At 48.0% G+C, this 13,750-nt stretch overlaps 1 protein-coding gene across 9 annotated transcripts in view; it reads right to left on the bottom strand.

Annotated features, from left to right (window-relative positions):
* CTIF (cap binding complex dependent translation initiation factor) overlaps window positions 1–13,750 on the bottom strand; it is a 302,316-nt gene that overhangs the window by 88,417 nt on the left and 200,149 nt on the right. For 7 of the 9 annotated variants that reach the window (XM_059894009.1, XM_059894003.1, XM_059894004.1 and 4 more), the window contains 2 exons: window positions 7,021–7,513; window positions 4,036–4,335 (listed from right to left, as the gene is read on the bottom strand). In XM_059894009.1, the coding sequence (XP_059749992.1) occupies window positions 4,036–4,335; window positions 7,021–7,513 (793 nt within the window). Of the gene's footprint in view, window positions 1–857; window positions 1,200–4,035; window positions 4,336–7,020; window positions 7,514–13,750 lie in introns of those variants that run through there. The other 2 variants (XM_059894012.1, XM_059894008.1) reach the window with 2 other exon arrangements.

The following is a 13,750-nucleotide window of genomic DNA, read 5'->3' as shown; positions in this document are numbered from 1 at the left end:
GGGTTGGCCAAAAAGCTCATTCAGTCTCAAATAAAAATAAGAGACACATTTTTCATCTTCACCAAGAACTTTATTGAACAACATATTCACTAATCGAACGAACTTTCTGGCCAACCCAATAAAAGCATCTCCCCGTGAGATTCTAATGGACAGCCAGGGTGAGAACCAATGCCCTAAAGAAAACCTGGTGGCTGGAACTCAATATTCCCAGGCTGGATCCCCCCTTCTGACATCACATCAATAAAAGACTGTGCCTCAGTTGGCCTGTCTATGAACTTGACCCACCACCTACAAAACCATCAGCCATCCAATGTCTTAGTACTCAAAGTGTGGTCCCTGGGCCAGCAGCATGGGCATGGCCTGGGAGCTTGTTAGAAATGTAGCATCTCAGGTTCTACCCAGACCTCTTGAATCAGAACCTCTATTTAACTAAAATCCCATGTGATTCAAACACACATTCAAGTTTGACAAGCACTGATCTAATGAAGACTGCACGCTTGGCACATAACAGACATCCGAGAAATATCTGTTTAATAAGTAGAATTTTACTTACAAGAACATTACTAAGAAAATGACCACATCTAAGGCAAAAAGACTCAGTTTAGATGTAAAAACTGAAGATGATTTTTGAGCTGTGGATTGGTTACAGGGGTCCCCTGGGACCCCAAGGTCTCTGGCATTGTCCGTGCTCATGAGGGTAGTGCTTTTGGACTTCTTGAGATGACGACGCTGAGTCTGGCTGGGAAGGGTGAAAGGTCTTTTGACTTCCCCCTGGGCCCACTTGCCTCTCCATGGGGGCGGCATCCCAGCTTGGCAGGCAGCGCCACACTGTGCCAAAGAGTGTCCACTACATCAGAGCCTGCCCCTCCCCTGCCGCGCTGCCAGCTCCCACTGCCGAAGCCCAGGCAGTGAAAGCGGTCGGCCAAGGAGGGCAGCATCCAAAGACAGCTGCTGGGAGCTGTGTTCATAGGGCACTTCACACCCTGTCCGCTTTGCAGCCAGAATCACTAAGCCGGGTCTCAGAACTTGTACATGGAGGCAGAGGCGAAACCTGGCCATGCGAGGGGCATCTCAGAGGGCGCCGAACTGAACCAGGGGCTGGCTGGGGATCCAGAGGCAATGGGCCTTGAGTGCATGCAGCTGAGCGTGAACCTCAGAGGGAGAAAGCAGGGGGAAGGTGCTGGGGGCCAGGCCCAGGACTGTTGGCCAGGGAAGGGATACAAATCAGGTTGGCCAGAAAATGAAAGCAGGTGAAAAACGACACCCCTGTGGGTCACAAGGAAAGTGGGGTTTAATGAGCTATGCCCACTGCTCTGCTCTCTTTTCTTGAGCCTTGTGGGTCTGGGGTGGTGAATGGCCATGTATTATGCTGCCTAGAAAGCCTACTCCAACCCGCCACCTCCTCAGCTGCAGAGGAGGTCCCGACAGACACGCAGTGCTGGCTTCCTCCAGGCCTTGTAACCGGGGGTCTGCTAGGAGCTTAGGGGCCGCCTCACGCCAGCACATCCAGCCCACCTTCCATGGGAGCCAAAGGGCTTTGAACAGTGACCCAGGAGGCCTGAGTGTCCAGCTCCAGCCCTCTGGTTACATCCTTCAAGGGGCTCCCTCTTACACTTAAGCTGGGGCTGCAGGAGATGAAGGGGGTGGTAGGGTCTAGGGGACATTTCGATTTCTAAATATCTGACCCACAAATGCTCCACCCAGGCAAATGGCAGATTGGGAGTGAGAGTCCCCCTCCGCCCCAGAGACAAATGACACTAGCAGGACTGGGTCCCTTGGGCCGGCCCCCAAAGCCTGTCACACATGACAGACCTATCACTGAGCCCCAGTATGGGGTAAGCAAGTTTCTGAGGATGAGAGGGACCCAGGACTGCTTCATGTCACTAACAGGGCCAGGAGAGAGAGAGAAAGGAAGCAGCTCACGGGGGGCCACTCATGCCCTCCCTGAGGCCCCCGCCTCATCTTCAACAGCGCAAAATCCTAAGGTCCACTGACCAGTGTAGAGCAGCCAATCACTTTCCCAGCAGGAGCTGCAGAGGCCAAGCTCCGGGTGACGATGGCTCAATCAGGCCGAGAAGCCCTGTTTCCTGACTTTCGGTTTAGTGCTCTTTCCCTGCGCTAGTGTTTGCCAAACTGTGTCTCTCAGCACACTAATTCCACAAGAAGTCATTAGCTGGGGAATGCAAAGGGGACTTCACTGAGTTGGATGTAGCCAAACAGGTTCCCTTCCTGCTGGCCTAAGCCAGTCCACTCTGGGGCTGACGCAGAGGCGGGTGTAGGGCCGCCAAGCTCCATTTGTGGCTGAGCATTTCCCAGGACTGATGCTCTGCCGGGTACTGCGGGCAAGGCCGCTCTAACCACGGGTCACTGGAAGAGAAGCCTGACCGGGGCAGGACCCTGGGTGGCCCCTGCTGCCAGCTGCCCTTCCCGCCTGGGTGCATCTCGTCCCACGCCCTGTGTGTCTGTCCAACTATTGTCTAGAAGTCTTGCCCTATCCTGGCCCTTCTCTTGATAAAAGCCAAGGCCAAAGGCCAATCTGTCCCTGACTCCCCCATGCCTGGCTGTACGTGGCAGACAGGCTGCTCCCCACCGTCACCCTCCACACTCTCCCAGGACATTCCGGCCCGCGAGGAACATGCCCGATGTGCAAATCCCTCAGGTAATGAGGGAATTCATCACCGGGGAGCGTGGGCGATCCAGGAATGGGAACCCGATCGGTGCCTCGAGCTGGACAGAAGCAGCCCAGGCTGGCCAGCGAGGCTCGGGTTGCAGTGAGAGTGTCCCTGGGAAGAGGAGAGGACGGCGGGGATGGAACCCATGGGCAGCCTTCGGAGGGGGTTCCTCCCACCCTGTTCTCAGGGAAGAGAGGGAAGACTGCGAACCAGGTGGCTAAGACCAGGGTGACCATATATCCTGGTTAACACCTGGGGTCTCGGCCCGATTATGACTACAGCCCCAACTCTCAAAGGTGTCATGGTTTGGACGACCTATTATATGGTCACCCTCGTTAAGAGAGACCTGCAGGTGGTTTCTTCCAGCTCTGTAATCCTACTTTCAGAACTTCTAAGCAATTGTTTTACCCTACCTGGACTGAAACTCATTTCATATCTCAACTAGCCTAAGGTACAAAGCAGGATTACAGATGATTTTCCACAGCCAAGTCTGCAAGGAAGAGTCCCTGGGCCTGGCATGGCCACCATGCTGTGCCACGTGCTACCTCTCCCTGATGCCACCAGTTCTGGGACCAGTTCACTTGCTACCACCCATGACGAAAGAGCAGGTATAGGCCTTCAGCTCTCCACCTATGAGATCAAACAGTGCTGGGCTCAGCCTAAGCACCCATGCCCACGCCCATTACACACCCCAGTAAAACCATCGCTGGACGCCGGCACCCACGGAGGAAGGAATAAAGAGGGGCAGGATTAAGCTATCTGGGGTGGAGGGATTTAGTGGGATGGCACCAAGGAACAAGACGGTCTTTGATCTCCATGCTTCCCCTTGGCCCTAAAAGTGGTTTCAAGAAGCCCAGGAGCATTGGCAGACAGATCAATGCTTCCCTCCTCAAGGCCCTTATGCCTTTTGCTCAGACCCATCTCAGCACCAACTACAACCAGTGCACCACCTGCAGGGTCTGGAGGGTGGTCCCGGGGAGGAGGAAGAGGAGGAAAAGAGAAGTCCACAGTAAGTGTACGTCTGCTGGGACGTGGAGAGGTCAAAGCACAGAGCCTGTTAAGACAAGAGCCAGCCCTCTTATCATGGAAATAGAAAGAGGGAAAGGCTGGTTAAACATGAAGCACCTATAAAATTATATTGGTCCATCGTAACCATGGAGCCCTCACACAAACACACGCAAATCTGGCCACTCATCCCTTGCCCCTTGAGTGCCTTTTTATTTTCTATAATTAATCGGGCAAGGGTGGAACTTGGGAAAAGTTCAACTGTGGTCAGAATCTGCAGCCTTCTCTCTAGTAATAACCCACCGGCGGTGGGGCGTGGGGTGGGGTGGTGGGAGGTGCAGCTGTCGGCGTCCGTTACCTGAAGCATGTTGAGGAGGAGGCTCCGGAACTTGGTCCCCTCCACCATGAAGAGCGCCATCTTGTCGCAGAGCTTGGCGGCCGTGAAAGCAAAGCTGCGGTCGGACACGGCCTTCTGGTAGATGGTGCGGACGATCTCTCCCAGCATCTCCTCGGAGTTGGTCGAGTTCTGGGCCTCCTCCATGAAGGTGGTGAGCTTGGCATCCACATCGCTGCTGTTGTTCCTCATGCTGTTCAGGATCTCAATCAACTTGTCCATCTTGTTCTGCTGAGGGTTGGTGGTCTCCACGGCCACTTCATCCTGGGGGTGCGGGAGACAAACCGAGTCGCGCCTGAGCGGAGCCCAGCTTTCTGCGGAGGGGTGGCCAGTGGAGGGGGGGCTGCCACCCTCAGAAAGGACCCGCCCCACCTTCTAGAACCTGAGGTCTGATCCCTCCGGGAATGCCGACCTTCACCATGGACCCTGGGGCCCCAGGCTCTCTGCTGACCCTTTTCTTGGCCCCTGTGACACCCTGGGTGGATCCTTCTTGTGAGCTCCAGCTCTTACCCAGGATTCTCATACGCACTGGGTTTGCCTCATACACATTAAATATCTCAATCTAGAAATGATTTAACGGGGCTTATAAAAGATGAAATAAAATAACAGATAAGAAATTGGGCCAAGAGAAAACGAGGGTAGGAAGACTAGGTCAGGAAGGAGGTAGCATCCAAAATGCCTGCTCTGTTGGTTAAAGGTGCCCATGGAGTGGCTACCTTGTCCTCCAGACCTTGGCTCCTTCAGCCCGAGGACCATCATGTTCTCTGGGTGTGGGGATCCCTGTGACACGGCCTTGGCATTGTGTCCTATGGAGACTGTGCTGGCTTTTTACAACAAGCACTGCACACCAAGGAATCCTCCAATGTGCCACGAAAGCAACTGGCACTTCGAGGAGGGAAACTTCAGATAAAAAACCCTACACCCTTAAGTGGTTTCACTACAACTGGGACCAGACCTGCGCTGGGGGAGGAAGAAAATGGCATTTGATGTCTCAGAAGTATAGATTGGCGGTCAGGAAAATGACTGACTTAACTGCTGGGATGTGAGACCAGGGTTAAAGGGCAGGCGCAGGGACATAAAGGGAAGCCCCATGTTTGCCCTTCCGGCATCAACAGAAGAATCCAGGGCTGGGAGGCTCAGGCCCAGGTCCTAGAACCTGCTGTCTGTCTCTAGCTGGATGGCTCTGGGAAGTGGTTTCACTCTCTGGGCCTCAGTTTCCTCCCTGGTAACATGAGGGGGTTAGGTTAGATGGTCTATAGCTTACCCTTAGCCCTGCTATTGCTTAAGCCCATTCCTCCTGGTCCAGGAGGCCTCACCTGAGGGCAGTTCTTGAAGTTGAAATACGGGCGCTACGGATCTACCTTACCTGTTCTATCTCCCCCTTCCTTCTCCACCCCAACCCTGTGGGCCCCAGGGCATGAATAGTGGTCGGTATGTATAGAATAACCCCTCGAGGGTCTTCACACAGCTTATGGCATTTGATCTGCAGTCTGTCTGCAAGGTGGATAGTATTATACCCATTTTACAGATGGGTAAACTGGGGGGGGGGGTGCCCAGAGAGGTTAGGTGACTTGCCCAAGGCCACCTAGCCAGTCAAAGGCAGAGTGAAGACTGAGCTGGTTTGCTGGACTCTAAAGCCCATGTTGTTTCCCTTCTGTGGCACTGCAGTTACATTCAGTAGAGCTGGAGAGAATTAACAATCCTCTCTCCCTGGCTGGACTGCAGCAATCTGTTCCAGAAGCTCTTCAGGCAAAGACCACACACTGGCCATCACTTGGGAAGCTCTCCCAGGCTCTTATCTTTGGGACGTAAGGGAATGAGTGAGGCTTTCCTCCAGGACGTCATAGCCGCCCGCCCCACAGGGAGCAGTGGGTGGGGGCCCGGGGCTGTAAGGATGCCAGCAGCAGCATGTCACCTTCGAGAACTGATCAGGGAAAAGGTCTGACCTGCCTTGTCCTGCCTGAGTGTGGACCTGGCCTCGGAGGTGAAAGGTGGAGGAGAGAAGGCAGTAGAGAGATGTCAGGGAGAAGCCCGGAGCTTCGAGCTCCGCAGAAGCCCCAAAAGGAGGACTCGTGGAGGAAAGCTGGGGGCAAGTGGGCCTTTCTTGGGAACAGCTCCTTTCCAAGGTGACCTTACCTGCACCCTTGGCTGAGGACGGGGAGCTAGGGTGCGCAGAGTGGACTTAACGCTGCCAGGGACAGAGCTCCAGCCCTTCTCTGGAGGCTTGGGGCATCTCTTCCTGAATTTGTGAACTAGGCTCTAGAGACCAGGGCCAGGAGTAGGGTGAGGAATGTGAGGCTCCTGGGGAGCAAAATTTAAGGAGGCCCTCCTTCTCAGGGCTGTGCCAGTGCAGGATGGGCATCTGCGTGATGCTGAGAGTGAGTGCCTCCTTAAATTTTGTCCCTTAGACCCCTCCCTACTGCTGGGTGGTGAAGCGGGGGAGTGGCAAGGCTGAGGCCAGTCTGCTGCACTCTGCCCTACTCACCTTTGCTCTCCCCTGGCAGGGAGCGCAGCCTGGTACTCGCCTTCGGGAGAAGCATTCTTATGTTATAGGCTCTGTGTTTTCCCCGGATGCCCTTTAGCACTAAGAGGGCAGTATCTGCCACCAGATAATGCTGGAGGGAAGAACCAGGCCTTCTCTGCACACCTCCCGTCACCTGGAAGCACATGCCTCTTCCTCCCCTGCCTTCTCAGGCTGGGGGCTGGTACCGACTGCTCACCCGCGACTCTTGGAGGGTGGGATGTGCTGGAGGGGTTCACAGGCAGAGCTGGCCATGGGCCTGCCGTCTGGTGGCCGGGGGTCCCTCAGGCAGCGTTGACCAGGTGTGCTGGGGCCACATGAGCCTCCCTCCACGAGGCTCCCCAGGTCCGCAAACCCGAGCTCACCTACCAAGATGCCTACCTCGCGCTGTCCTCCCTGGTGCAAGAGAACAAGGAAAATTCAATTACCGGTACCTTTTCTTTCAGCCTTCGCCGCAGCCTGTCTTTGGAAGACTGGAGCAGGGTAATTTTGGGCCGCTCCCCGCTGCGCTCGGGAATAATACTGTCTTTACGCTTTGTCTCAGCCTCTGGACCCCCTGGCTGCAGCAGGGGCAGCCTCTCGGAAGCCACCGGGGCCAGGGCATCAGGGCTGCAGGGGGGCTCGAGGCCGCTGTGCCCGGCATCCCCCAGGGCGTCCTCGAGTTTGGGGCTCTCCATGGTCACGGTCTCTTTGGCATTGCGGTGGGCGCCTGCCTCCCCCTTGTCGCCTGGTGGATGCTTCATGTTGCTGTGGTGCCAGCGCCGGTTCTGGCTGTAGCCATGATGGGTGGACCTCCCTGAGGGGTGGGGCACTGAGCCCCCCTGGTAGGATTTCTGGTGGTCCCTGTTGTGTTTGGCACTGCCCGGTGGGTGGTCACCGTGCTGTTGAGGCTTGTTCCCTCCTGGGGGTCTCTGCTGCCGCCTGCAAACCAAAGGAGAAAGACAGAGAGGGTCACTGGGGCCGCTGGCCAGGGTCCCTGTGTCCAAACACTCGAAGGAATTTATTTATTCATTTTTTCAATACCCTTACTGAAGGCCTCCTATGCACCAGGCTCTGTGATGGGGCTTGGGGATACTAGCAGAGAATATGACAGACAGGTCCCTGTGATTACACAGGATTTAAGTCACCCCTTGACTTAAAATAAGTATTTTATTCCCTTATTAGAATATGCTTTAGTACATGTGTAGGGAACAAAATTAAAATGATAGAGTATACAGTGAACCCTCCTGACTGTCCCCAGACACCCAGTATGTCTTCTTGAAGCAGCCACTACCATTTCGTGAACATATTCTATGCATGTTCCAGTAAAGATATATACACAGACCTGCATCTGATAACTATCCTGTTAATGACTTTTTAACCATCGTGGCTCATGAAAAGTTATACCATTTGTTACACAACCTTTCTTTGGGTACACTGACATTTCTGCCCCCAAACCCACTAACAAAATATGCTATTAAGAAATTGTTTTAGGCTGAATCGTGTTTCTCTCAAATTCATATGTTGAAGCCTCAACCCCCAGGACCTCAGCATGTGACTGCATTTGGACATAGGACCTTTAAAGAGGTGATTACGTTAAAATGAGGCTGTTAGGGTGGGCCTTAATCTAATTTGACCGGTACCCTTATTATTATTATTATTTTTGGCCATGCCACATGCCTTGCGGGAACCAGGGATGGAACCCGGGCCCTGGCAGTGAAAGCGCCGAGTCCTAACCACTGGACCGGCAGGGAATTCCCATGACTGGTATCCTTATAATAAGAGGAGATTTGAATGCACAGAGACACCAGGGATGCAGGTACAGAGAAGAAATCCCATGTGAGGACACAGCCAGAAGGCGGCCATCTACAAGCCAAGCAGAGTGGCCTCAGAAGAAACCAAACCCAATACCTTGACCTCGGACTTCCAGCCTCCAGAACTGTGAGAAAATCAATTTCTGTTGTTTACCCACCCGGTCTGTGGTATTTTGTTATGGCAGCCCGAGCTGAGCAATACAGAAGTGATATTAAACATGGTGGTTTGAGGCAGACAGGCTCATCGAGTTTTTTTGACAATTTCAAAGCAGAGATTATCATTTGGAACAAATTTGAGGTGTACATCACGGGACAAACCCCAAACGTGTTGATTTGAAGACTAAAGGAGAGCAAGGGGGTGAGGGTATTCTGAGGACCCTTCAGTCCAGCAGCTCAAGGACTGCTTCCATCACTGAAGCACTCCTATGTTCCACCTCTGTTTCACCCTCACGGTGTTTTCCGTGCCATAACCTTATTTGAAGTGCATTTGGAGAACAGGATAACCATGAGCCTCTCAAAGTTGTAAAGCCAGTGAAGAAAGTTTGTGGAGAGAAGACGTTACATTCTAGGGAATGAGGCCCCCGTCCCAGTCTGTGATCCATCTCTTTGGCAGGTACAACAGAACTTCGCTGCACTGCATTTCATGAACAAATTGTATTTATTTGCTCTAAAATTATTATTACTCATATAAACTCAATTTCACTGTTCATTTGATAAATTTTTTTAAATTAATTTTTATTGGAGTATGGTTGCCTTACAATGTTGTGTTAGCCTCCGCTGCACAACAAAAGGAATCAGCCATACACATACAGATATCCCCTCCCTTTTGGACTTCCCTCCCATTTAGGTTACCACAGTGCACTACATGAGTTCCCTGTGCTATACAGCATGTTCCCATCAGTTGTCCATTTTATACATAGTATCAATAATGTATATGTGTCAATCCTAGTCTCCCAGTTCCTCCCACCCCACCCGTTTCCCCCTTGGTAGCCATACATTTGTCCTCTAAGTCTGTGTCTCTATTTCTGCTTTACAACTAAGATCATCTATACCATTTTTCTAGATTCCACATATACACGTTATTATACGGTATTTGCTTTTCTCTTTCTGACTTACTTCACTCCATATGACACTCTCTAAGTCCACCCACGTCTCTACAAATGACCCAATTTCATTCCTTTTTATGGCTGAGTAGTATTCCATTGTATATATGTACCACATCTTCTTTATCCATTCCTCGGTCGATGGACATTTAGGTTGCTTCCATGACCTGGCTATTGTAAATAGTGCTGCTATGAACATTGGGGTGCATGTGTTTTTTTGAATTATGGTTTTCTCTGGGTATATGTCCAGTAGTGGGATCATATGGTAGTTCTATTTTTAGTTTTTTAAGGAACCTCCATACTGTTTTCCATAGTGGCTGTATCAATTTACATTCCCACCAACAGTGTATGAGGGTTCCCTTTTCTCCACACCCTCTCCAGTATTTACTGTTTGTGGGTTTTTTGATGACAGCCATTCTGACCAGTGTGAGGTAATACCTCATTGTAGTTTTGATTTGCATTTCTCTAATAATTAGTGATGTTGAGCATCTTTTCATGTGTTTGTTGGCCATCTGTATGTCTTCTTTGGAGAAATGTCTTTTTAGGTCTTCCGTCCATTTTCTGATTGGGTTGTTTGTTTTTTTGATACTGAGCTGTATGAGCTGCTTGTATATTTTGGAGATTAATCCTTTGTCAGTTGCTTCATTTGCAAATATTTTCTCCCATTCTGAGGGTTGTCTTTTCATCTTCTTTATGGTCTCTTTTGCTGTGCAAAAGCTTTTAAGTTTCATTAGGTCTCATTTGGTTATTTTTGTTTTAATTTTCATTACTCTAGGAGGTGGGTCAAAAAAGATGTTGCTGTGGTTTATGTCAATGAGTGTTCTTCCTATGTTTTCCTCTAAGAGTTTTATAGTGTCTGGTCTTACATTTAGATCTTTAATCCATTTTGAGTTTATTTTTGTGTATGGTGTTAGGGAGTGTTCTAATTTCATTCTTTTCCATGGAGCTGTCCAGTTTTCCCAGCACCACTTATTGAAGAGACTGTCTTTTCTCCATTGTATATTCTTGCCTCCTTTGTCATAGATTAGGTGACAATATGTGCATGGGTTTATCTCTGGGCTCTCTATCCTGTTCCATTGATCTATATTTCTGTTTTTGTGCCAGTACCATACTGTCTTGATTACTGTAGCTTTGTAGTATAGTCTGAAGTCAGGGAGCCTGATTCCTCCAGCTCTGTTTTTCTTTCTCAAGATTGCTTTAGCTATTCAGGGTCTTTTGTGTTTCCATAGGAATTGTAAAATTTTTTTGTTCTAGTTCTGTGAAAAATGCCATTGGTAATTTGACAGGGATTGCATTGAATCTGTAGATTGCTTTGGGTAGTATAGTCATTTTCACAATATTGATTCTTCCAATCCAAGAACATGGTATATCGCTCCATCTATTTATGTCTTCTTTGATTTCTTTCATCAGTGTTTTATAGTTTTCTGAGTACAGGTCTTTTGCCTCCTTAGGTAGGTTTATTCCTAGGTATTTTATTTTTTTGTTGCAATGGTGAATGGGATTGTTTCCTTAATTTCTCTTTCTGCCTTTTAGTTGTTAGTATATAAGAATGCAAGAGATTTCTGAGTATTAATTTTCTATCCTGCAACTTTACCAAATTCATTGATTAGCTCTAGTAGTTTTCTGGTGGCATCTTTAGGATTTTCCCTGTGTAGTATCATGTCATTTGCAAACAGTGACAGTTTTACTTCTTCTTTTCCAATTTATATTCCTTTTATTTCTTTTTCTTCTATGATTGTTGCAGCTAGGACTTCCAAAACTACGTTGAATAGTAGTGGTGAGAGTGGACACCCTTGTCTTGTTCCTGATCTTAGAGGAAATGCTTTCAGTTTTTCACCATTGAGAATAATGTTTGCTGTGGGTTTGTCATATATGGTCTTTATTATGTTGAGGTAGGTTCTCTCTTTGCCCACTTTCTGGAGAGTTTTTATCATAAATGGGTGTTGAATTTTGTCAGAGGCTTTTTCTGCATCTATTGAGATGATCAGATGGTTTTTATTCTTTAAGTTATTAATATGGTGTATCACATTGATTATTTGCATATACTGAAGAATCCTTGCATCCCTGGAATAAATCCCACTTGATCATGTTATATGATCCTATTAATGTGTTGTTGGATTCTGTTTGCTAGTATTTTGTTGAGGATTTTTACATCTATGTTCATCAGTGATACTGGCCTGTAATTTTCTTTTTTTGTGATATCTTTGTCTGGTTTTGGTATCAGGGTGATGGTAGGCTTGTAGAATGAGTTTGGGAGTGTTCCACCCTCTGCAATTTTTTGGAAGAGTTTGAGAAGGATTGGTGTTAGCTCTTCTCTAAATGTTTGATAGAATTCACCTGCGAAGCCATCTGGTCCTGGACTTTTGTTTGTTGGAAGATTTTTAATCACAATTTCAATTTCAGTGCTTGCGATTGGTCTATTCATATTTTCTATTTCTTCTTGGTTCAGTCTTGGAAGGTTGTACTTTTCTAAGAATTTGTCCATTTCATCCAGGTTGTCCATTTTATTGGCATATAGTTGCTTGTAGTACTCTCTTATGATCCTTTGTATTTCTATGGTGTCAGTTGTAACTCCTCCTTTTTCATTTCTAATTTTACTGATTTGAGTCCTCTCCCTTTTTTTCTTGATGAGTGTGGCTAAGGGTTTATCAGTTTTGTGTGTCTTCTCAAAGAACCAGCTTTTAGTGTTATTGATCTTTGCCATTGCTTTCTTCATTTCTACTTCATTTATTTCTGCTCTGATCTTTATGATTTCTTTCTTTCTACTAACTTTGGGTTTTGTTTGTTCTTCTTTCTCTAGTTGCTTTAGGTGTAAGGTTAGGTTGTTTATTTGAGATTTTTTTTGTTTCTTGAGGTAGGATTGTATTGCTGTAAACTTCCCTCTTAGAACTGCTTTTGCTGCATCCCATAGGTTTTGGGTCATCGTGTTTTCGTTGTCATTTGTTTCTAGGTATTTTTTGATTTCCTCTTTAATTTCTTCAGTGATCTCTTGGTTATTTAGTAGCGTATTGTTTAGTCTCCATGTGTTTCTATTTTTTACAGTTTTTTTTCCTGTAATTGATTTCTAATCTCATAGTGTTGTGGTCAGAAAAGATGCCTGATATGATTTCAACTTTCTTAAATTGATTTGTGACCCAAGATGTGATCTGTCCCAGTGAAAGTTCTGTGAGCACTTGAGAAGAAAGTGTATTCTGCCACTTTTGGGTGGAATGTCCTATAAATATCAATTAAATCTATTTGGTCTATTGTGTCATTTAAAGCTTGGGTTTCCTTATCTATTTTCTGTTTGGATGATCTGTCCATTGGTGTAAGTGGGGTGTTAAAGTCCCCCACTAATATTGTGTTACTGTCGATTTCCCCTTTTATGGCTGTTAGCATTTGCCATATGTATTGAGGTGCTCCTATGTTGGGTGCATAGATATTTACAATTGCTATATCTTCTTCTTGGATTGATCCTTTGTTCATTATGTAGTGTCCTTCCTTGTCTCTTGTAATAGTCTTTATTTTAAAATCTGTCTTGTCTGATATGAGTATTGCTACTCCAGTCAGTTATTCTGCTGTTGATTCCTTCTTGTGTATTTTTCATTTCAGTTATTGTGTTGTTCATCACTGATTGTTTGTTCTTTAGGTCTTCTAGGTACTTGTTAATCGTTTCTTGTATTTTCTCCATTCTATTTCCTAGATCTTGGATCATCTTTATTATCATTACTCGGAATTCTTTTTCAGATAGCTTGCCTATTTCCTCTTCATTTATTTGGTCTTGTGGGATTTTACCTTGCTCCTTTGTCTGCAGCGTATTTCTCTGTCATTTCATTTTGTCTGAACTACTGTATTTATGGTCTTCTTTCTGTAGGTTGCAGAGTCGTAGTTCCTCTTCTTTCTGTTGACTGTCCCCTGCTGAGTGAGGTTGGTCCAGGGGCTTGTGCAGGTTTCCTGGTGGGAGGGCCTGGTGCCTGCACTCTGTTGGGTGGAGTTGAGTCTTTTCCCTCTGATGGGCAGGGCTGTGTCAGGTGGTGTGTTTTGGGGTGTCTGTGAGCTTAGTATGACTTTAGGCAGCCTGTCTACTGTGGGTGGGGCTGGGTTCCTGTCTTGCTGGTTGTTTGGTGTGAGGTGTTTAGCACTGGAGCCTGCAGGCAGTTGTGTGGGGCTGGGTCTTGGTGTTGATATGGATACCTTCAGGAATGCACGTGCCAATTAATGGTGCCTGGGCCCAGGAATTCTCTGGTGTTCCAGCATCCTGGACCCTATGTTTCCACCCCGGA

The sequence above is a fragment of the Balaenoptera ricei genome, chromosome 14, assembly GCF_028023285.1.
Source record: "Balaenoptera ricei isolate mBalRic1 chromosome 14, mBalRic1.hap2, whole genome shotgun sequence".
Classification (NCBI taxonomy): Eukaryota; Metazoa; Chordata; class Mammalia; order Artiodactyla; family Balaenopteridae; genus Balaenoptera; species Balaenoptera ricei.
Note: the sequence above shows the minus strand (reverse complement) of the source record. Positions and strands in the feature narration are given on the sequence as shown.